We start from the raw sequence: 25,587 nt of genomic DNA, 5'->3' as shown, positions 1-25,587 counted from the left end.
TATTGTATTATATTGCGCTACACAGTAGGCCTGGCCGTTGACAAGAAAAATGTATGGAAATCATTTTTTTAAATGATGGATATCATTTTCCGGGATCCTTTCAAGTACTGGCTGTGTTAGTGTAGACTAGACTAGACTAGATTTGAAATGAGCATTTTCTGGTATTTAAAAACGTTTCCGGCGATTTTAAGCTTATTTTGGGATCATTTTCTTTATTGGCCTCTTCTAATTTTCTGTATTCAATTTGAGATCGCTTTTTGTTCTGGCCTTTTTGGCCTTCTGAAACAATTTTCGGCGTTTCTGGACTTCGAATTAGGGATCATTTTCCTTCCTGGCCTTCAGAAACATTATTCGGCGGTTCTGAGCTTGGCTTGAGATCGCTATTGTTTGGCATTTTTGGCCTTCGGTAACGTTTTGGACTTCAGAAACGTTTTGCAGCTATTCTGAACGAAATTTAAGACAATTCTGGACTTCAGAAACGGTGTCCGGCGATCCTGAGCCCAATTTGGAATCAGTTTTTTTTGGCTTCAGAAACTTTCTCTGGCAACTGAAAGCTAAGTATACGTTTTGTCTTGTCTGTATTGTAAAATGATATTTTGATGCTTGTTTCTAGTTTTACTTTATGTGAGAAAACAGATACAGAGAGATTTTGATTTCATCGTTGAAATTGTGTGCGCGGTATTTTTTTTCCGCAGGGTTTCAGTAACAAGTTTTATTTTTGTCCACAAAGTGTTAGTGTGGTTTGTGGAGTTTGGAGTATGTGCTTCTCAGGAATCATATGCTTTGATTTTTTGATTGTTCTAGCTTTTGACCAGTTGTTTTACATAATTTGTTATATTTATGACTAGTTCGGCACTTTGTCAATAAATTTAAAAATATATTCAGGCTTATATGTATATTTGCTTTTAATCAATTGTTGAGGCTTTGGATGCATGGAACATTGCCAATTTTCATATTTATTTGGTGTATTAGGCGTACATTGTTAAGAGATAATCGACGTAAACGCCGAGTTCCTGCGCGTATGTGTCGGCGTGGGGGATTCAAGCGGTTGTTCGTAACGCATCGGTGTAAACGCGTATTCAGCCCGGGCGAGTTTTGCTGATATATGGACTTCCGGCGTGTGGTGATTTCGCGAAGTGAACCCAGATATTTCATCATATCTTTCTTATCTTCATCAACGTTAAGTCGGAGACTGCTCGCGCGTTGCATCTAAATTATTACATCGGAAATCGAAGTAGATTTCGTTGAGTCGATAAATATCATTTCAACCCCCGCGTCGGCACCTTCCATGAGGTCGTATTATCTTCAGATGGATCAACAACGCGCAATTGTTTTAGGTATAAAGAGCATCACCTTACGAGGAGATATACGGTAATTTTAAGTTGTCTCGGTTTAGTCAAAAATCCTGTATCCTCGCGTACGTTTTATTGTTGCGGTGTTACATTGTCAAACTAAATAAGTTCGAATCACATTATGAATGTCGTGGCGGATGTAATAAACTTGTAGACGCGGCACTTGTTCTGAAGAACCCGACATTAGCGCATCGTTTACCAAAACGAACCCTGCTGTATACCTTCCCCTTTATCCAACATCCCAGTGATTTCTCGTGGAAGTGCAGAGGTGTTCTCGGCTTCCAATAAAGCGAGTATCACGTCAACATATTCCTATACAAACTCCTTCTTTGACCTGCATTCGGATGCGGCCGGCGCTGGTATTGCCTAATATAAAGATTTAGGTCACCTGTTTTTACACATTGAGGATGCATGTTGGTCCCAAACATCATCTGTTGGTTCTTTGTGTAATTACAGCTGATCTGGCAATAACGGGGTAGCAACCGCGGGCGGTCAATCATGCTCATGCTCATGCTCATGCTAAAACATACTTTTTTGTTTCCTTAATCGATAGCAAAGCAAAAAATAGATGGAATGTGATATTTAACTCAAAAAGGATGAAAATCCATATGGGACTGGTATGCGATTATAGGTAGTATACTAAATATAGAAAAAAAACTTATTTTTAGTGCTCAGAGATTAGGAATGATTTATTCAGGAAAGTTCCACTTGCCCCTTCTTAGCCTATACGCTCTTGAATTTATTGAAAAAATAAGCTAAAATATGATAGAACTTTGTAACCTTTTCGTGTAAAATGCCACTAGCAAAATTTAAGTACAACAAACTAAATTATAAGTAAGTTTCATATAATATACCTCATAACTTTGTACCGAATGAAGATAGGACTCTCATAACTTTCCTGAATAAATCATTCCTCTATCTTTCAGCGCAAAAAAGTTAGTTTCTTTTATTTTTAGTATAGTAAACGTTTCACAATTTTTGACAATTTGCGATTATGCGGGTCATTCATACAAACAATTGTTCCGAATACACTATTAAGCTAGGATGAAGGTGAAAGGCGCTATGGAATTAAGTTTCACTTTTTGCCTTATTGGACCACTGTGCAGTGGTCCAGGTTGGGGGAGCTTTCAGGACTGAAATTTTGCATGTAGACTTTTATCAAGAAGACGAAATTTTTGACCTACCTATCACTAAACGGAATTCGATAAGTCGATTTTAATTGGCACTTAACTGTTTATGTCATGTGATAAACAACAATTCGAATGTTGTTCTCTAATTGTGTTTGATACGTGCGTTGAACGGTAAGCGTTATCGCTAATGATAGCAGGAAAACACTTCATCTTTTACATTGTTCCCTTCTATTTTCTCTCTTAAATACTCTCCCGCACTCATATTCAAAACAAAATACTTCGGAAATAAGATGTTACTTATACTGTTCATAACGATCCGCTGACTCCTTTCTCCAATGTTACAGATTACACCAATATTCTTTCGGGAGGAACAGCCTTTGCTACTAAAAGTTAACATAGAGGCAGGCAATTTTTGCAGAATAGAAGTTAACTAAATGCAACCGGCTGTAACAATAACGCGCCTGGGTTAGATAGAATCAAATTCAACTTGTTGAAGAATCTACCCGGCAATGCCAAGAGGCGCTTGTTGAACTTGTTCAATAAGTTCCTGGAGCAAAACATTGTACCGCAGGATTGGAGGCAAGTGAAGGCGATCGCCATCCAAAAACCAGGGAAACCAGCTACTGATCACAACTCTTATAGGCCGATTGCAATGCTATCATGTATCCGGAAATTGATGGAAAAAATGATACTCCGTCGTTTAGACCATGGGGCGAATCAAATGGTCTACTATCAGATACTCAATTTGGCTTCCGCCGTGCCAAAGGGACGAATGATTGTCTTGCGTTGCTTTCAACAGATATTCAGCTGGCGTATGCTCGCAAAGAACAAATGGCGTCTGCGTTCTTGGACATTAAGGAGGCTTTTGATTCCGTTTCTATTGACATTCTTTCGGGTGAACTTCACCGACAAGGATTTTCTCCAATTTTGAACAATTTTTTGCACAATTTGTTGTCCGAAAAGCACATGCATTTTACGCACGGCGATTTGGCAACTTTTCGCATTAGCTACATGGGTCTTCCCCAGGGCTCATGTTTAAGCCCCCTTCTTTACAACTTTTATGTAAATGACATCGACGAATGTCTGGCAAATTCATGCACAATAAGACAACTTGCAGACGACAGTGTAATCTCTGTTACAGGAGCCAAAGCTGCCGATTTGCAAGGACCATTGCAAGATACCTTGGACAATTTGTCTGCTTGGGCTTTACAGCTAGGTATCGAATTCTCTCCGGAGAAGACTGAGATAGTAGTTTCTTCTAGGAAGCATGAACCTGCTCAGCTTCAAACAAAATTAATGGGTAAAACGATTTCTCAGGTTTCGGTACACAAATATCTTGGTGTCTGGTTCGACTCTAAAGGCACCTGGGGTTGTCACGTGAGGTATCTGATGAAAAAATGTCAACAAAGAGTGAATTTTCTTCGTACAATAACCGGACAATGGTGGGGAGCCCATCCAGGAGACCTTATAAGGCTTTACCAAACAACGGTACTGTCTGTTATTGAGTACGGGTGTTTCTGCTTCCGCTCCGCAGCAAACACACATGTGATCAAACTGGAGCGAATACAATATCGTTGTTTGCGTATCGCCTTGGGTTGCATGCAATCGACCCAAACGATGAGTTTGGAGATCTTAGCTGGAGTACTACCATTGAAAAACCGCTTCTGGAGCCTGTCTTCTCGTATTCATATCAAATGTGAGGTCTTGAACCGTTACGTGATTGAAAATTTTGAAAGGTTAATCGAACTTAACTCTCAAACCCGTTTTATGACATTGTATTTCAATCACATGTCCCAAAATATTAACCCTTCTTCGAATATTCCAAATCGTGTCGACTTATCAAATACTTCTGATTCTACTGTGTTTTTCGATACATCCATGATAGAAGAAACTCGTGGAATCCCGGATCATTTACACGTGTAGCAGATCCCTAAAAAATTTTCCAATAAATATCGAAACATCAACTGCGACAATATGTACTACACTGACGGATCACTTCTTGATGGGTCCACTGGCTTCGGTATCTTCAATAACAATTTAACCGTCTCCCATAAGCTCGATAATCCTGCTTCTGTTTACGTCGCAGAATTAGCTGCAATTCAGTAAACCCTAGGGATTATCGAAAAAATGCCCACGGACCATTATTTCATCTTTACGGACAGTCTCAGTTCCATTGAGGCTCTCCGATCGATGAAAAATGTTAAGCACTCTCCGTATTTCCTGGGGAAAATACGGGAACATCTGAGTGCTTTATCCGAAAAATCTACTCAGATTACCTTAGCGTGGGTCCCTTCTCACTGCTCGATACCGGGTAATGAGAAAGCGGACTCTTTGGCTAAGGTGGGCGCAACAAACGGTGATATTTATGAAAGACCAATTGCCTTTAATGAATTTTTCGCATTTGTACGTCAGAATACGATCATCAGTTGGCAAAATTCTTGGACCAAGAGGGAACTGGGAAGGTGGTTACATTCCATAATCCCCAAGGTATCGACGAACCCGTGGTTCAAGGGGTTGGATGTAGGTCGGGATTTCATTTGCGTGATGTCCCGGCTTATGTCCAATCACTATAGATTTGACGCGCATCTCCGTCGTGTTGGGCTCGGGGAGAGTAATATCTGTGCCTGTGGTGGAGGTTATCACGACATAGAGCACGTTGTTTGGTCATGCCCTGTACACCGTGACGCCAGGTCTAGATTAATAGCTTCCCTGCAGGCCGAAGGTAGGCAGCCGGCTGTTCCTGTTCGTGATGTCTTGGCGAGCCGTGACATATCCTACATGTCCCTTATATACGTTTTCCTGAAATCCATCCACGCCCCAGTTTAGTCCTATCCCCTTCCGCCTACATCCAACCGAACGACAAGAACACGTTAAGACCCCGGATCCGGAAACAGCAATCAGACCCGCACGATACTCTCAAGGCCCGATGGAAACAACCCAATATGCCAGTCCGTAATATCTTGGCCCAGCAGCGGAACAAATTTAATATGCTGCTTACCTATGGCAATGAAAACCTTCAAACAGCAAACCTGTGCTTTTAATGCAAAATATTCTAGCTTTAAGTTAGATTTAGTTTCAGCTCGTAGTCGGCAGCGAGGATAAAAAATTTGCTTTTAGTTATTAAGATACTTTAGAAAGTAAGCTACCAGATATAATTGGCGCCGTTAAACATTGAATTGTATTTGTGCCGTGTCAAATAAACTATAGATGAAGGAAAAAAAAATAATTGCAACCGGAACTTTACTTCGAATTAACAACATTTTTTATGACATCTAACAAATTCATTAAAGGTTTTATGCAACCCAAAACCTATTTGTTTTCTGTGACTTAAATTTTAACAAATGGCTTGAAGTAAATATCGAAAGTTCTTCCGTTCAGAAGCGTTCCGACTTAACAAACACTTCCTCAACAGCCGGACAGCCACACTCAGTAATAACCGATGATTGGTCATCATTCATTCAATGATCGTCAGTTTTCGGTTTCTATTATTTGCTCTAACCCGTACTTCTTCACACCGCCCCACCATTTTAGCTACTCACCAAGTGGTCTTCGTTCCCAGTACCCTCCTCAACGCATCCCTCAATATACTGCGATGAAGTTTACAGGCATGGCTTTCTTATTCCACCAACTTCACTCTCTGGATTGTGGCGGCGAAGATTATGCAACTTACCACTCCGGTTGTGTTACGGCAGCGTCGAAGTGGCAGGTAGTCACCATGTAGAAGCACAAAAAAAATCGAAACAAACAATCAGCAAACGATGGGAGAAAGAAGAAAATCAAAACAAACAGCACACGGTTTAAGTGAACGTGTAACCGGCGAAGAAAAAAGCTTCTACCTACGTCGTGCTCTAGCCTCCATCGATTCCCCCTCCGGTGATCCGGTGGACGTGAAAGCTTTTCATCGGGTACACATCGCGATTTGATCAACTCGGTTCACTCCGCTGGAGTCGAGACGGGGCGATGCGGTGTAACGTTTCCGACCGGACTTCAAACGTGAAGTTTGGCTATTATAGATTTATCACATACGTGTTTGCTTAGAGGGAAAAAACCGATTCCGAATAGTCTTCTAAAACGATGGCTCAAGTAAATCGCATCATCGAAATGGTGAAGTTCTCTGAGCAATGCGAAGACCCTTCATATCAAATCCATGAACTCAACTAATAATAAAGTTATTACAAAACCATACTGTCAGAGAACTTCCGAAAACTGGTTTTGTAATCAAAGCGACGAGGCACATATTTTTTCCACTTTACTCCAAATACCGCTTGAAAACCTGTCTCCCTACTCGTGGCCGGTGACGACAACGATGACATGACGACGACGATGGCGACAACGCACGTCACAGCAGGTACGAGACGACAACAAGATTTGCGTCTTTCTTTTTGAAGAAAACCTGCTCCGGGCCACGAATATCCACCACAGTGGAGAATGTGTGTCATATCAATTTCTTTTCCCGGATTTTGTTGATCGAAGAGAAGGATTACCTTAGATCCCAATTATTGCCTCTTAATAGCTTAACGTTACTGATATGAATATAAACAGTTTAGAAAAGTTATGCTTGTGGTTCCAATGGCAATACCTATAGTATAATACAGTATAAAGTCAATGGAATTCATTTTAATCTAAAGTCTTGCAAGAAATAATCAAAAATAATTCAAATCTAATTTGCACGCAATGAATTAACTTAGATGCAAATTATTGCCTCTAAACAGCTTATCATTCCTCTCTCTTACTCAAATGGATCAGATGGGTACACCCAACGCAAACGGGGAATATTTTATTACTTTTGGGCAATTTTTTATTACTTTTTGTGTCTTATGACTGCGCATTATACACAAAAAGTAACAAACAAAAAGTAATAAAAATTATGACGGCCACACGCTTGTATGTGTTTCTGCAGGAGAACATACATCCAAGCACCGCAATGCATGTGTTGGCAAGACTTCACTCGCTGCATTTGTATTGATGCAACGATCTGGTTCATTTTTGTCTCCCTTCATCCACACGTAATCAGAATCTCAACCGTCAACCTCAAATGTCCAATAAGAAACACTTTCGTTTCGTCCCCCAGTGTTTACTTGAAATGTAAATATGTAATACTGTCTGACCAGAGTTGCCGAAGTTGCGAATATTGTTCTGAATGGGCACGAGTTTTGTATATTCAAACAGGTCCAAATGAGTTTCCATGAATCAATGATTATGTGCTGTAAATAGCTTGCAAGAAAGCGAATGTTTTTATTTTTCTCTGACGCAGTTTACAGATCGTGATGTCATTTTAAGGCGCATTTCAAGTCTTTGAAATCATCAACGTTTGCATACTCTATGACGGGGAAAATGTTGCTTGGCAGCTCTTGTCATATTTTTTCGCTACTCTGTATGCATACAGCGAGCGAACTAATACACGCCCACCGGATGAATTGGAGATTGAAAAAACTTGTAACATGTGCAACGTATGCGACGGTGTGTGATTTTTTTTGACTTGAGGTGGAAAGGGAGCATTTTTCGGCAGCAAAACCGTTGCATGTGGTTGAAACGACCATTATTAGATAGTCGTACTCTCATAACACGTGCTAAATATATGACAGTATGTGTTGTTACTTGACTGGGGAAGAATTTTATTGCTTTTTTAGTAATGGATTTGTTACCTAAAAGGTAATTTTGCGCTATTGCTTCTAAAGTAATAAGGAAAAGTTTTGCGTGTACTGTTTACGATATAGAAGATATATTATTTTCTAAGGATGAAAAGACTTTTTTCTAATAAAAAGCAATTGTTAAAAAGGGCGCATGCGATAAGCATGAAAATTTTACTGTTTACATAATGTTGACTACTTGGTTTGAAATTAACTTTTCAACTTTATTTGCTTAATAACGTTAGGTTGATGTGACCAGAAAATATTGTGAGTGGTATTTTATTGGTCATTTAACCTGCAGTAATAAGACTTCCTTCACGTTATAATACGTTGTGTAACCTAAAATGTTTTGATCTAGCATGACTGGCAATTACAAATTCGAAAACCAAGCATTTAAAAGTTAGTTGTTATTTGAAACCAACATTTAGGGGTTAGGATTTACACAAAGGAACCGTTTCTGAATTCGTCGCCATGTTGAACAGCTTCGCATGAAATGAAAAAAATCAATCAAAGTTTACAATGAAATATTTCGATCGTGCAACATTTCAACAGCTAATTTAGATTGATACCAACCGCAACGATTACAGTACGGATGTAAACATTATGCAAAATGATAAATAGAGTTTTATGTTCTACTGAATTCAACAACGTTTATAGTGTAACTATGCTATTTTAGTCGATCCGAACCAACCACTAGCAACTATTGCTATTTATGCAACGGCACCACAAGGCAAACTTCAGGTTTTATATCGCGTGTAGACACAAAAGCAGAAGGAAGAGCTAACCATATTCCATTACCGCAAGGCGCACGTAATTACGTAACCGGCAAGGCGCTGAAAGTGACCCAAAGAAAAAGAAAGACCCCATTTCCCCAGAGACCCACAAATCGACATTAAAATAACTGACGTGTACTACGTGCTCCCCCTGCCCCGGTGCAAAGTGTTGCCGTTAAACTGATCGTTACTGTGGGTTTACGGTTCGTACATAAACAAAACCCTGTCGCAGCTCGATCAATCAACAACAGGTTGCCCTACCGAAGTGACCGACAGCCATCGCGCCGAGCCCATCCATATCGGATTGCTAACCAAGTGCCGTGCACACGAGCATTCCTTGTGCCCTTCTTTCTTTATTTTCTACGGCGTACCTACATTTATTCAAACATTAAACCCCTGATGGTTGGCAGGTCTTTTCCGTCATGGCATCCACGTATGGCATGCAACATGACCGGTGCACCGCCGTTAATTACCGTCATCGCTGCCGTCATCAACGTCATTTGTTGCTGTTATAACGTATACTAGCTTTTCGCTTGACAAATTACTCGAGCACGTAGGCGAGCTGCAACTTGGACTAGGCCAACAGGTCTTTAGGATCGTCGATGGTCGCTTAGGTCTCACGAAAATGATTCTGATGTTAATTCAATTTCTCTTATTGATAAATGATTGCAAGCTTTTAACCTTCATTATTGATTACACTGTGCTACAAATAAAAAAATGTAAGAAATTCTGCAGTGACCTAGTGTAGGTTGTAGGTCTTGTTGAGTATAACGATTTTCAATATTTAAGCAGTTTTAGAAAGGGGACAAATAGCTTTCACAATAAATATAGGTTTGTACTAATATCAATAAAACATGTTGAGTTATTTGTGTTTAAATGTAGTTTTTTTGACTTTTGACACGCAACTTTCCAACTTAATTTGAAATTTGCCGTCTATTTTTGTAAGAAAAATACCACGAATACACTAGAATTTTGAAAGTATATTCAATTCCGAATAAAATGAAAGTATTTTTGTGGAAATCGATTGATATTTGGCTAAGTTATATATTTTTTAAGAAAACCAGAATTTTTGGTTTCTATCGCACAATGTTTTCAAGGTGCTACACTACAAATGATGAAAAGATGCAAGAACTTCTGATGTGACTTAGTGTGGGTTGTAGCTTGTATTTTTATGTATAATTCGGTTATTTTCCAACCGATTTTGTATATTTTGACCATTTTAGCAAGATGAAAAATAGAACTTTCGAAACATATAAATATGTCTGAAGAGTAGTTCTAAATCCCTGTAGCACAGTTTTATTATTATTCATTTAAATAATTTCAAGAAATTTCATCTATCAGTAAGTTAACGAATGGGAGGGATGCACTCATAACTAATTGAACTAGTCAAACACGCACTTAGGTCTAGCTCGTATGTGGGTCTCCGGAAGATCTGTTACGTGGCGTGAAAAACCGCGATCACATTACGAGAATTCTGTAGGCACGGAATTCGCTTTCTGGGTTTGCTGTGCGGCAACCACGAACGAAACCGGCGGCGTAGAGAAAGGAATGGCCCCCGGGAGGTTTGAGGCGGTTTACAGTTTCACTTTCGCTTTCGATGTTCGAATGGAATTGAACTGCCGACCAGCTTTATTATTATGCTAAGTTGTGTGTCTTTGTCTTCGTCTCTGTTGCATCTTCACTGTTTACAATATGGGAGCTTTTTGTGGGCTTGTTTACTATCGCACGGAGTTGGTTTTGATCCAATCGTCGTCCATACCGCTAAGTATATACATACTACGTAGTAGTATTGGTGAGTTCGCATCGTTAAGCGATGCAATGGAGTAGCGGAGCAGCCGGCGCGGAAGATGGTCTCTTTCTTCGTATGTTTTTTACGAGAAGCCGTGGGCGTTTTTTGTTTCATGTTTTTTTTTTCGAAAGGAAGACAATAGGTGCGGTAATCGTTAATGAGATTTATTACGCTGCCGATGAGTTTTCTCGTGTGAATTGCGAGCTCTCGCCAGACCGGTCCGTGTATTCGTCGAGGTTTATGAGCTGCTGTTTGAAGTTGATTCCCTCGGTTTCCTCTTCTCATTTCCGCTTCACCGTTTTGATAGGAAGTTGCGTTCGCAAAATGACTACGAGATGTTATAATATTTTCGAGCTACGATATTCGACAGATCGGTCTTTTTTGTGATCCTACAGGATTCTTCACTGCGGACTGTAGATCTCCTGCTAATCCGCATCTCTCCTGAAACCGTGTGTCGGAGTGCTGTGTTTGTGTTTGTGTTAGTTTGCAGTTTTTTATTTGAGCCCAACAAATCTATAATTAATAGTAGTCTTTCTATTTTCAGGTAAATCAAGCAATAACAAAGACATCTGCGGCGACGATAAACACAAAGAGGATGGCGACCCGTGGAACGTGGAAGCACAGGCGGCATTCTTGGGGCCGAATCTGTGGGACAAAACGCTACCCTACGACTCTGATCTCAAAGTGCACCAGGTGAGTTTGTGGCAGGAGCTAATCAAATAGCGCAACAGGAAGTTTTTCACTCATATTGGCAAATTTTATAGTAATTGCAAATTTCAAGTTAGTTTTCAAAAGATGTGATAAACCATTATGAGGCATTCTAATTGAAGTAGATCAAACATGCAATCGTTTGAGGCATCCTAATTGAAGTAGAATCAAACAAATCATGCTGAATGCATAACAATGTAAAGTAACTAACTCTTGTTTTGTTTTTTTTTTTTTTTTTTTTTTCACCAAACATTGGCCCCTAGTACAGAAACGAGGCGAGCAACTCGCCTCGCTCACAGTCACTGCCGAGGCGAGCGAAATGTTGTATTAGGTGGGGAACGTGAGCGAAACTTGGCTGGTGACAGCTGGGTGAGAGACGGGCTACTCGTTCAAAATCCAGCTGACTCGCCATCTGCAATACCAAAATTGGTCAGACGAGTAACTCACTCGCCTCGTCTTTTGCAATGGGGGCCATTATTGACCTACATCTCCAGAACTATTTATTAATATCTCAGAAACTCCACTGTAACTATAAAAGCAATGAGAGTGTTTTCTGGCTCTATGTCAATAACAGCAGTTTTATATTCTTCGCGATAAGTATCTTCAATACTATGAACTTTAACGTCACATTCTTTATTCGGTACATTCAGCGAAAACTGAAACGAACAAAAACGTTGAGGAGGAAAAATTAAAATGCTACAGAGCAATTCCACAAAAAAAAAAAACGGGCGACCAATTAAATCGACCATTTTCGATTTTGCTGTAATTTTGCATAGATGCCATTTTGCGCTATTTGTTAAATTTTTTGGAGCACGACTAATTTTTAGAAGTTATTGAGAAATGTCTTTTTTTAAGGTATTGCTGATTACAAATATTTATAGGGTCAAACCGGTCCGATCATGGAAAAATCAATGAAAAAAAGTTGTGATTAAAAAAAAGTTTCAATTTTATTTTTCGGGGGCATATTTTTTAGAAGGATGAAATTGTTATCTACAATTCTGCCGAAGACACTATGTCAATTTATATTATTTATTATTTTTATTTTCCCATAGAGCACTCTATGGAGAATGAAATATATTTTTACAGTCGAAACGGTTTGTTTGAATGGCATAGTGTCTTTGACAAAGTTGTTGATAATAATTTTGTCCTTTCCTTAAAAAAAATACATATACCCTGTGAAAAATAGAATCAAAAAATTTTTTTAATAAAAAATTATAACTTTTTTTTCCTGATTTCTCCAAGATCGGACCGGTTTCATTGTTTAGGTAATGTTTTGTAGTTTTTATAAAAAAAATAGATTTAAATAAAAGGAGCTTTTTTAGATAATTAACTTTTTTTTAATTTATTTTTTCAAAACAGATAATTGTTTTTAGAGTGTATATTTTTTTGGAGAGACAAAATTTCTATCTACAGCTTTGCCGAAGACGTCGTACCGATCAAACAAATTATTTTGGCCCCAAAAATATTTGTAATCATCCATACCTTCCCCTTGGGTAACAAATGGGTAACAAACTAACTAATTACAACAGCCAGGCTATGTAGATGATGGAAAGCACTTATTAGGCCAACTCGTACAGTGTGCAAGGTCTTCTTAGAAGGTTATCTGGTATCGAGTTCAGAGGTAACTACCGAAGACGTTGAACCTCGTAGAAGCAAGAGCCGCGCAAAAATAAAGCAAATGGGTGTTGGCATTAGCAAACCGTTGGTGATATAATATATTTCAAAAGTTGGCCATTATTTTTTTTTATTCTCGCTTATTTTCCGTCGGTCTAGTTCCGCCACTGTTGTTGTGCCAATCACCGACGTTCGGGGAGGCGACTCCACCCAGGACCCTAACTTACGACCCGTTGATTAACGGACCGGCGCCAACGGCTTTACTTCCTCATGAGATGGAAGGCGTGATCCCAGAGATTTGTCGCCTCAGAAAATTTCCCGGGCGGTGTCGGCAATAGGATTAATAACAAGTCTTTTTTTCTAATATGTGCAATATATTGAAGAGAACCATTAAAGATTGCTGGATATGATACATGATACAAGCATCATTTAACACACATGAAGCCACTGAAGTATATCCGACCGTAGCAATCGGAGGCCATCTTCAGAGTCCCTGGATGGATGGTAAATAATGTAGGCCAGTTTTAGGAAGCTAGTTAAGGAAAACGCTCCTCTGCAATATTTTACAAAATACTCACTATTTTGAAGTAGTATTTTCTTTTCAACAGTATTGACACGAGTAGGTCGTACAAGCTTCCTATAGTATATGAATTATATGAAATTTGAACAATAAATTTTGAGGCCCATTGCTTACATTTTACATAACAATACTGCGTACCGACATGTAAATTATTATCCTTAAACAAAAATGCTGGTATTCAGCAGCCAACGTAAAATTACTTAACAAATTATTATTTGATTCATTTAGTTGTTTATTTTTTCATTTGAAAAGTCAAGGCGGGTCAAAATTTATCATGAGAAGCAAGAATTTGCAGTGCAAACAATACAACTCCATTTTTTTTTATCGTATATCATTTTCTAGTTTGTTTAAATTTTTGTTCAGCCAACATTGAATGAAACTATGCGAAAACATTTTTAATATTCAAGCAAAAAAAAAACAGTTCATTATAAAAGTTTGAATATTGTTTTTTATCATCAATCAATCAATCAATTGAAATTACCATTGATAATAAAATAATTTCGATCTAGTTCTGTGTGCTGCAAAACATGCGCATGCGTCAGTTAACAATTATCCAATCGAGTGTGAAACGCAGTGTTATTTTGATTCTGCATCACTCACGGTTTCTTTTGCTAATATGCCCTGTAAGTACACGAGAAAATCGACCATCGGGACCTGGATCCAAAATGATAGATTTTTTTATGTTGGGTACATTGGCCAGCCTCATGTCGCATCCAGGGCCGAATTTTGGGTTGTGGGAGCCTGGAGGCCAAATACCTTGTGGCGACCCTCTTTTCAGTTGTCATAATTCCAATAAAGGAATATGTCATGCAAAAATATAAGTCAAAGGATGGTTATAGAAGGATTAGTTTTATTAAAATTTGAGTTATTCTAAAGTGTGACGATTTTTCTAATATTTTGTGTTCAGTCATGAATCATGAGAAGTAAACTTTTGTGTTCCCCCTGGACCACTCCCCCGGTTATGATCGTACCACCATTGGATTGAATGATTTCTAATTGCTGATTAAAGGCATCGTTTCAATAAGCTATTATTGAACAAATAAACTTCACTGCCTGGCAAAGTCTTCCAGACATCTAATGGTTGTATTAAGTTGTTGGTATGAGAAAAGCAGTGCATTTTGAAGATGCAACAAAATTGGCTGAATACCATCCAATATGGGTATTTCCTGAATCGGGATGATTCCCAGAGACCGGAAATCACCTTTTGACAACATTTTTAAACTAATAATGGTAACTTCCAGTTTCCAGAACAGTCAAAAATGACCAAATACCAGTCAGTTCGGGAGAGGTTCTCTGATTGGGCTGAAATTTTCAGCGTTTGTTTATCTATTCAAGGTAGGAAGTTTTGCAAAATTTCATTGTTTTTCACTGAGGTTTAGTGGGGTCAAACGGATCTTAAATATGATATGCCATAAAAGGTCCAAATCGGAAAAAGAGCAATAACTCCTGCTAGACTTGATGGATTTTTCTGAAAAATGGTGGCATTCTACACTAATAAGTAATAATACTTCAAAACGCATGGTCACAATATATGACAAAGAATCAATTTACAAGGTCTGTCTACTCTTCTCAACATCGCTAGAAAAAATATCTCAATATAGCGTACTGTAGAACAACTCATATTTCATGTATAAGCCAAGTGCGTCAAATGGGGTAAAACGACCCTAGAAGTTTTTTTTTTCAAAAACCGTCAAAATCGTTAAAATCACAATATTTCCTGCTAAACCTAATTGATTTTGCTGAGAATTTAGATAATTCACAGGACGCTTTTGGACATATCATTTTGAGAGGCTGTTTTACCCCACTTAACCTCAATGAGAAAAATTATAATTTTGCAAAACTTTTCACCTTGAATAGACAAACAAACGCTGAAAATTTCAGCCCAATCGGAGAACACCAAACCACGTCCCTCAGAAGGTGGTTGCGGCTCTCGCGAACTGGCTTTTAATATCAATACTTTCGGAATTGAATTCCCATCGACCCCAAAACGACACCAGACGAACCGTAAGCCACCCCCTGAAATTTCAAAATAGCGGGTGAAGTTGATTGCCGATCACTGAGCATTATCCCAACTCAGAAGATATTATTCAGCCAATGTTGGTGCTCTTCTAGAAACCGGAATCTGGCGTTTTGGAATTCAAAATGGCCTTTGGGTTCGTTCTCAGGTCTCTGGACATAACCCCGATTCTGATTGTACCTATATGAGGTGATTTTCCGAAAACCGGAAGTCACCATCTCGATCATTGAAGGCAGGTAGTGTTTGCAGACGGGGAAGCGAAACTGAAAATATGATACAGACTTCCAAAAATATACCGCATCCAGACGGAAATTTCAAAAATGGACCATTTTGAGGACATATCACCAAAAGCATTAAAATGGCATGTGGAAGAAACTTTATGAATTTTGAACCAGGTTTGTCTTTTCTCCTCAGAGAAAGACTACCAAGGATTATCTATCACTACGAAAACAACTGGTCTCACTATGGTGGGCAAAGCGACGCATTTGCTCGAAAAGAGCAGCGAATTGTGTGATCAATGTATGCCTGAAGGGCACTGGGTACTGAAATGCCACTGCGACATTCTTGCTGATTGTCTTTTGTGGCGGGCCCCGATTACTGTGCACAGGTTACGGATTGCTCGTACTCATTGATGGAGTAGAGCTGTTTTGTTGTAAACCTGTACCCCAATTAGGTACAACATAGTTGATGAAACTAATTACCTGCTTGGGATTAGAACTCCACACTTGGTATGGAGTTAAAAGGTAACTTCCTAAGAAGTTGTACCTAGAGGAAGCAAGAGCTTCGCAAGAGCAAAGCAAATGCTCTGAACTCTCTGGTTCAGATTTGCAGAATCGGCAGGTGTCGTTCAACACTACACCGATTTTCTTTAAATGATAAAAAGCGGGACAGTGTCCGGTAAGGAGTCCCGTAATTATCCGTAGGTCACTACGATTTTGACTAAGTAGCTTTCTGGCGGTTCCAGGGTTCGGATAGATAAACTGTTTAGCTTGTCTACAACCGTGTGCCTGTTGCCATTGGGATACTATTTCTAGCCTTTCCCAAGTTAGTAGTTCGCTTTTGATACGGCTCGGGGCCAATAAACCGCTGAGCTGATCCCTGTCTTGCTAGGTAGTCAGCGTGTTCATTACCCTCGACTCCGCAGTGTCCAGGCACTCAAAACAGAAAAACTGAATTCTGTCGGGAAAGTTCCCGTAGAGTTTCAATACATTCCCAAACAAGTTTGGAAACGCATTTGACGGACTTAAGTGCTAGTAGTGCTGCTTGACTGTCTGAGAATATACCGATTTTCGCATGTCTGTAGTTGCGTCCCAAGTAACACACAAAACATGTTAGAAAATAGATCACAACGAAAGTAGTCATATAAGTGTACTACAAGCGCAATTAAAAACTTGTGTTATTATATTGTGTTTGAAGTTGTTTTTCATCAGTAATACAACCGCATTTCGAAAACAAGCTCATTTTTTCTGGTTTTGGAGATGTTTTTTAATAACATGAGTTCAAGAATAACAATCACTATCACTTGGGCATTTCGTAAGACATTACACCATCTAATAACAACATTACGTACCTGTAAAACGCTTTTCCTTAGTACAACAGTCGTAGCATTCAACACTCAACTTAAAAATACTTGATCAAATTAATATTTAAATTATATGAACGATTTCTATGTTTATTCGAAGCGGATCAAAACGTGCCATCAAAAGATAAACAAAACGCTTGCAGGATAACCAACCAATATCAATTCAGTTTTTTGTTATTGTATATCTAACAACGTTTTCTAGTTTTGTTAGATTTTATATCCAGATAACGTTGAAACTATGCGAAAACAATTTTAATATTCAAGCAAAAGAAACAACTCTTTTTGAAAACTTGAAAATTATTTTTCGTCATCAATTTATAATCAATTAAAACTGCCACTGATAAAAGCAACTGTCGATCTAGTTGCACTGCGCCGACACAACACATTTGCGCATGCGCTGGTTAACAGTTGTCATAGCAACAGATTTGCGCATTGCCGTATAAGTACTCGAGATGTATTTTGCCACTTAATTCTATCAAGTTGGCTTGCTTTAATGCTGTTATCGGTACTTGTTCTATTAGCCTTCATGTTTTGCGCTTTTCTGATGATAGAGATGTCATGGAATAGGTAACGTCAACTATTCTATACCAACGTGTGTTACTTGGGGTTGCAGACATATTTTTGCGCAGATATATATGGCATATACCTCTGCTTGAAAAACGGTGGGCCATTTTCCTAGGGAAAACGTTTCCCTGATACCGGGTCCGTATATACCAGATCCCGTTAGGGATCCCATTTTCGAGCCGTCCGTATAATGACGATGCCAGGTGGAAGATTAGGCCCTCCATTGTTCCACATAGAGCGGTTCGTTTCAATCACTCTATATGGAATATCCATGTTGGTCCTAACGTCCATCCAGTCGGAGACTGTGGTTAATAGCAGAGTTAGTTTGAACTCCCTAAGTATGCGAAGGTGGCCGATTTGGTCCCCTTCAAGTATAGTTTTCCACCTTTGCAGCCTTAGAGCACCAAGCTCTGCTTCCTTTTTCACATGAAGATGTAGAGGTAGTAGGCAAAGCATAGCTTCCATGGCTGCAGTTGGAGTTGTTCGCATAGCGCTGGTAACCGAAAGACATGCAAGTCTTTGAACTTTTTTGAGTTTGGCTTGCGCAGTCACTTCGTTCACCTTAGGCCACCACACTAGGGCAGCATAGGTGATTCTTGGTCGGGCAATGGTCTTGTAAGACTAGAGTGCCAAGTCTGGTTTCAGTCCCCAGGTTTTACCGAACAGAGTTCTGCAGGCCCAGATCGCTGAGATCGCTTTCTTAGCGGCATGATCCAGTTGTGCAGACCAGTTCAGTTTCTTGTCCAGAATAATTCCGAGGCATTTGACTTCATTGCTGAGGCCCAGTCTAACTCCATTCAGTATCGGAGGAGTGATGGAGATCTTCCTTCGTCTGCCGAATGGAATTAGGACTGTTTTTAAGGGGTTTATGTTTAGACCCTCCTGTAAACACCATGACATGGTGGTATTCAGAGCCGTTTGCATTCGGCTCGACAGAGTTGCGTCATCTTTACCTCTGACGATGAGGACGATGTCATCGGCGTATCCAATGACCTCGTAACCAAGCTGTGAAAGCTTGTTGAGAAGTGCGTCGACAACTAGTGACCATAACAAGGGGGAGAGAACTCCTCCTTGCGGGCATCCCTTGATCACTGACATTGTTACAGACGAACCCCCCAAGGTTGCTGTGATCGCTCTGCTAGAGAGCATTGCGTGTATCCAGCTCCTTGAAGTGTGGTCGATTCCCTTATTGGAGAGAGCCGTATTAATTGATGCAAAGGACGTGTTATCGAAGGCCCCTTCAATATCAAGAAAGGCACATAGCGCCGTCTCCTGATAACTCAGGGACTTTTCAATCAACGTCACTAAGCTGTGAAGAATAGTTTCTGTTGACTTGCCGCTTTGATAGGCATGTTGGTTCCTATTCAGCGGGGAGTCTTTAAGAAACTCATCACGGATATATTTATCCATTATTTTCTCCATGAACTTGAGAAGTGGTGAAGTCAGACTTATGGGTCTGAAAGTTTTAGGTAGGGTTTTGTCCTTTCTTCCAACTTTGGGGATAAACACTACCTTCACCTTCAGCCAGTTATCCGAAATATGGCCCAGGATAAAGCTGGCTCTGAAGAGGTTGATGAGTTCGGACATGATAACTGCGGCCGACTCTTCTAGAAAGATGGGTAGTATGCCGTCTGGACCTGGAGACTTCATAGGGTCGAATGAGCTTAGAGCCCAACCTATTGAAGGTTCCGTGAACAGTCGACGGGCCAGCAGGATGACTCCCGAGACGCCATATGTCTCGAATTGTCCTGCCGCGACCCATCACTATTCAGTTCTTCGGTCTCTGTCGATCCTTTTTCCTCACTTGTCCTAAACCGTTAGTATGGTCTTCGGACATCGCCTTTTGGATTCGCGTAGCTTCCGGCAGAGTTTGGATTCTTTCACAGAAACTAACTCTGAATTTCCGTTTAGCCTTGCGTAGCTCGGCGTTGTACTTAGTGAGCGACGCCCTGTAGTCGTCCCAGTTAGACGTGACTTTTGCCCTGTTGAATAACCGCCTAGTTTCCCGACGAAGGTCACTAAGTTGATCATTCCACCAGGGTACGTCACGGCATACTGACCGCTGTGTCAGTGGACAGTTAGCGTCGAAAGCATCCATGATTCTGTTTTGTAGATCATTTGCTGCCGAATTCAAGTCAACTGAATTTCGAATGTTGCTGTAACTGAAAGTTCGTGAATCGATCAGGTGTTCCTTAAAGGATTCCCAATCTGTATTCCTAGGATTTCTGAACAGCTCTCTTTTCAAAGGGTTAGCCTCTATATTAAAAACGATGTGTCTGTGGTCCGACAAACTAGGTTCATCGGAGACATGCCAATTTTTAATCTTTTCAGAAATAGAGGCGCTACACAGAGTGAGATCAAGGACCTCCTGTCTGATAGCTTTAATAAACTTGGGGTTATTCCCTACATTACATACATTGACATCGTTAGAAGTAAGGTATTCAAGTATTGTGTGATACACTCGCAATAAACCACCGCTGTGGAATCTAACATATTTCTCCAGAGAGAAAATAAACTGTTATGATCTTTCTCACACAAAAGGACAATAATTACACAACAGAGCTCACTGCAGTTCTTCTACTGTGTCTTTAAGCAAATAACGAAAGAGATGAAAATATAGCTGGAAAAATATATTGCGTTGTTTGCTTTGCATCTCGAGACTAAAAAAAATCGAATTTATCTCAGTGCAGTTCACATCGTGGCGTACTTCTGTGTATTCTCTCTAGAGAGATTTACCACTCTTGTATCGCTCAGCTGTAGTGTAAGCAACAAATGTGTTAGTTTTTCTGCGAGCAGCAGAAACATAGCACTAAACAGAAAGAAGAGTGTAGTGGAAATACCGAAAGGTTGTATGCAAAGCCACTACCGCAAGGTTGACGTAGAACTACATAAGGTTGTTTCTGAATTGTATTGAATATGTCGAAAATTTTGTGCAAAGAGGAGTTGAAGTGCTACAAATTCAAATTTGCACATATAAATATCCATCCACTAGTAAAATGATTGGTTACAGCAGAAGCCCAAATATAGCCCATAGCCCAAAAAATGCATTCTCGGTTAACTAGGTATATAATTCTGTCGACCGTATTAGGAAAAGCGAGTCTTAAATGACCAATCAGATCAATCGAAATCTGCTTTTCAACAAGGCTTCGTAACTTTCATGGCTTAATTATGCGTTTTAGTGTCGTATGAGAGCGGATAACAGATGATGCCGAAAACAACTACGCAACATTTTATTACGCTGCTGTTGGGTGGTGTTGCATGTTACTGAAGGAAAAGAAAATTCAAATCATGCTGAGACGTTGAGATGAAGTCGAATTTACAACCATCTTTATTAAGGCTTTCTAACATGTTGAATGAAGTGTAATGAATGAACGAGAAAACATTAACTCTCCAATAAAGTATTCAAGTTGTTGTTTAATGTAATATTGGATATGATGCTAATAGCATCCAAGTGCTATCCCGACAGTGGGAATAAGGCATTCTTCTGAGAGCGGTGTCCACCCTGAAAATTTGACGGCCCACAGATTTTGATTGTTAAAATGCGGCAACTTGTCATCAGAGGAAGTATCGTCCTAGTTACCACCTAAGAGTAAAATGATTAGTTTGAGTAAAGACAGGCTCTTAGCCCAAGTAACGAATTTCCGGTTTACTAGGTATATAATTCTGTCGACCGTGCTAGGGAAAGCCATCCAGAAAATCCGTTGAAAAAATACGCAAGGTACGTAAGGCACGTAAGGATGTTTTTTGTCGAGCACATAACGGTAAAATTTGATGTGGAATTGGAAGTTAGTAAAAGTCGATTTTGACGCGGCTTATTGATTACCACGTACGTTATATATAGAATTATAACTTCTTCAGCAAAATTAATGGGAAACCCCCTGCATCTTTTGGCGCTATGAAATTTGTAATTAATCTCCCTAAAAGTGAGTGAGATACAGGGTTTACCTATAAGGTAAACCAACTTTGCCGAAGACACGAAATTCGTATCTCTTACTCAAATTGACTAAGAGAGTTTTTATTTAAAATAAGAGAGTTTTTATTTAAAATATGAAACATATTTTTTTTTATTTGCTAGGCCTTTACTATGTTCTACAAAGTTATTAGTAGCATCAATATACATAATTGTCTGAAAGATACTATATTAGTACCGTGTGAAAAACTATGAGTTATGGACTATTTTTCAATTTTCTTACCATATTTCAAATTTCTATATCTTTCTTAGGGGCAGTTAGATGCAGATTCGGTAATCAGCGTATTAGAGTATAACAATAAAACGTTGAAATGGTGGTGGTTTTGCTAGTCCACGACTTTCAGCTGCGGAGTTTGGTTCATAAAAAAACCTCGCTTTTAATGATTTAATTAGGTAAAATACTAATACTGTAAACCAAGATACCACGTAACAAGTTCGTATCTATGGTAACCATCCCACCAAGCGAGTTTTAAGTATTTCAGAGTATGTAAATGCTTGTGCGACTTTTTTTCTGTTAGATTTTGTTGATTTTTGTTTTCAGTTAGCAATACTTTCAATGCGAAATATAATCCGCGAATACCACAAACTCTGCTCTTTAAAGTAATTTAAAAAAAATGGCAATGGGGATCATATCGAAGAATCTTGAACAACAGCAACAGACTTAACAGATGTATAATTTAAATCTAAACGATTTTCCCGGTAGTTTTTTGTGTTTAGTCATATTATCTAACTCATCACAATTTGTTTTACACTGACCCTCAGCGATAAATATGGCATTCTTCATGGATGCTCCCTAAGAAGTAAACATAAGATCTTCGTCGTTATTTTCGCCTTACTCGAAAATAATTCAAGTGTCTAGCGAGGCGTAAAGGATTCGATTTGCCGTTTTACCATTAATGACAGATTGGTTTAATGACTCCTTCAGAAGAGGCTCAAGAACACCGTTTTTTTTTTTGCTACCAAAAACATATCTAACCTGGAAGACCCCGATTACTCAGACTGCAATATGCGACGTCAATTTGCCGTTGTTCTAGAATGGAGGAATGCATATAATTTTCATAATTTGCAAAAAAAAAACGATACTGAAGGTGAAAGTGAAACAAGAACCAGTACTGACAAATGAACAAACTCAAATTTCAGTATCAATATTGCACCGATTAATTCATACTTAAGTCAACCGTATTTGACTGCATAATGCAGCATTTTCCAATGCTCTTTCCATGCTCATCAATTTATTGTTTATGTCAAATCATCGTCGACGGCTCCAGCAAAGGTCGACGGGCTGAGCTGAACGAACCGTACGGAAACAAATCTCATCTTTCCAGCCAATTTCGTTTAGATTCACTTTCCGTTTCTGTTTATTGTGTTTCTTGGCGTAGGCAGGTTTTCCTCGATTAGCATCGCCCTGCCATTGGAGGAAGTAACCGCAGAGAAGAAGCAATTCAATCGATGATACTACCGGATTGTGATCTGTGCCAGACCGATTGAACAATTGCATTCCCAATCAATACGGAAATTGTAACTGAAAGTTCAAATCATCCCGCAGATTGACAACTTCATTCAGATTGGTTTGAATCTTATGAAGTGTAGTGGAAGCGAGGGAGTCTTTCTGTCGCTATTATAATAATCAGTATTATCGTCTTCATCATCATAATCAAAACTAACTAACAACTAAGCAGAAAAATATTACATTTCGGACCGGTCTCACATGTACCGTTCCACCCTACCGGCCGACAGCAGCCCGACTAAATTTATGATGGAAGTAATCGGTTCAACTGATCAATCTTCCGTAAGCATTGTTTAGCCGAACGGTGGACACGACCAGGAATCGAACGAAAATTAAGAAACTTTCACTTTAAGCCGAAAACTGCGCAGCACAGCGTGATTTGCGACTTGGTGTGTGAAGAGGCATGAAGAGTAGCTTCGGTAGGGGTAAAGCAAAACAGCAAATTTGAGATGGTTTATTACGCCGAAATTACAAATGCCGCTACCGTCGCCGATCGTGGCGAGAGGAACCGGGTGGATCTTTCCTCTGTAGTTTTTTGAACACTGGTCTTTCCTGTCCATTTTCGCTGTTTGTTTTCATCGTTAATTTCGCGTCTGGCCGAACGGCAGACAGGCGATACGAAATAATTGCCAATGTAATAAACTGCTACCGTTTTCGATGCTTCAGTCCATGTATGTACATAACAGCATTGGGGCTGATTTTGATTTTTCAATCAGTGATTAATACGAGCACTACATACAAGAACTACATGAATAATTTATTTTAAAAGAGTTATCGAATTAGTTCTAATTACATTTTGCCATCTATTATTATTTTCATATTGAAATATTTACAGCTCTAAGTCCAAGTATACTAATAGAAGTGAGATATGATTTAACATTTTTAAATGTTTTTCAGTATGCCGACCTTGATGAATTCCTGTCAGAGAATGGCATCCCGGTGGATGGTTTGCCGGGCAGTCACCTGGGCCACTCGACCAGCCTCACCGGCCGCTCCGACAGCCTGGGACACTGTGCGGGCCTTTCGCTGGGCCTCAGCCAGGTGACGACGAAACGAGAACGCTCCCCATCGCCCTCAGACTGCATGAGTCCGGACACGATAAACCCACCGTCGCCGGCCGACTCGAGTAAGTATGGCCTCCTCCACAGGACACTCCCACTTCCCGTCTTTCCTGTTAACCCCGGTAGTAGCGTCCATCCCATAGAAAGCGAACGAAATCGTAGAGCGAAATCAAACTGCAGCTTTTTTGTTGGTTCGGACCGTTTTGATTTTCCTTCACAAGAGCGTCTCCCTCATAGTTGTAAATGTTAGTTTTCGATGTTGCAGCTTTCTCGATGTCCTCGACGACCCGGGACTTTGATCCCCGAACACGGGCTTTTTCCGACGAGGAACTAAAACCGCAGCCAATGATCAAAAAGTCCCGGAAACAGTTCGTGCCGGACGATATGAAAGACGACAAGTACTGGGCACGGCGCCGGAAGAACAATATGGCCGCGAAGCGATCACGCGATGCCCGACGAATGAAAGAGAATCAAATCGCGCTTCGAGCTGGTTACCTGGAAAAAGAGGTGGGTTTGAAACATCTGATCCGGTAGGTTGGTGCGATCAGTACCTACTCTGGGCGTAATTTTCATCAACCTGTTGTTTGTCTAATGCTTTGCTACTGTATAAGGCTTTTTTCATTCCATAATAATCATTTTGTTCGACGAAAATGTAACATCAAAACCCTGCATTTGATGTCATTCTTTTTGAATTACCAAAATTAATCTAATCAAAAGTAGTACGAGTTGATGTATTTTCATAAAATTTCTTCTTCTTCATCGCAACTCAATCAAATTTCATCAAGCAGGTTTCAAAATGCGAAAAAAATGCATCTACTTAAAGTAAATTGAAGTCAGAACAATTGCCTCAAACATGTACGACTGAGCAAAGTTTGATCAAAAACTCAGAAGGTTTAGTTTTCATATTTTATAGAACTCAATTAACAAAATTCAAGGTTTAAGATGTAAAATAAAAATCGGTCGAGCGTCGGCCAAATGAGAGAAAAAATAGAAAATTTAATTTCATAAGTTGAAATGAATGAATTATTGAATATTATTGCTATTTTTGCATTAAAAGTCAGTGTGGTTGTTATTGTTCGGTACAAAAGTCATGGGTCAACAATTTCTGTCAAATTGCCTTCTGAGCCCTTAGGGAATTGTTGTATTTTTTCATAAAGTAAATGATTCGAATTACACTCATTGTCATGTAAATTTTCATGGATCACCAGTATTTATTTTTGAATAAATACTATTGAGGAAATAAAAGTATGACGCTAGTTATAAATATGGTAAAAAATAATTAATTTTATCCCTCGTTATGGTAGGGTAAT

At 39.5% G+C, this 25,587-nt stretch overlaps 1 protein-coding gene across 7 annotated transcripts in view; it reads left to right on the top strand.

The window, feature by feature from the left end:
• LOC129723324 (hepatic leukemia factor) overlaps positions 1-25,587 on the top strand; it is a 298,812-nt gene that overhangs the window by 252,989 nt on the left and 20,236 nt on the right. For 3 of the 7 annotated variants that reach the window (XM_055677490.1, XM_055677489.1, XM_055677491.1), the window contains exons 3-5: positions 11,204-11,367; positions 24,114-24,342; positions 24,528-24,784. In XM_055677490.1, coding sequence (XP_055533465.1) covers positions 11,204-11,367; positions 24,114-24,342; positions 24,528-24,784 — 650 coding nt within the window. The remainder of the gene's footprint in view (positions 1-11,203; positions 11,368-24,113; positions 24,343-24,527; positions 24,785-25,587) is intronic. The other 4 variants (XM_055677495.1, XM_055677492.1, XM_055677493.1 and 1 more) reach the window with 2 other exon arrangements.

Source organism: Wyeomyia smithii, chromosome 2 (assembly GCF_029784165.1).
Source record: "Wyeomyia smithii strain HCP4-BCI-WySm-NY-G18 chromosome 2, ASM2978416v1, whole genome shotgun sequence".
In the NCBI taxonomy this organism is placed as follows: domain Eukaryota; kingdom Metazoa; phylum Arthropoda; class Insecta; order Diptera; family Culicidae; genus Wyeomyia; species Wyeomyia smithii.
This window is presented reverse-complemented; position numbering and strand designations above follow the sequence as displayed.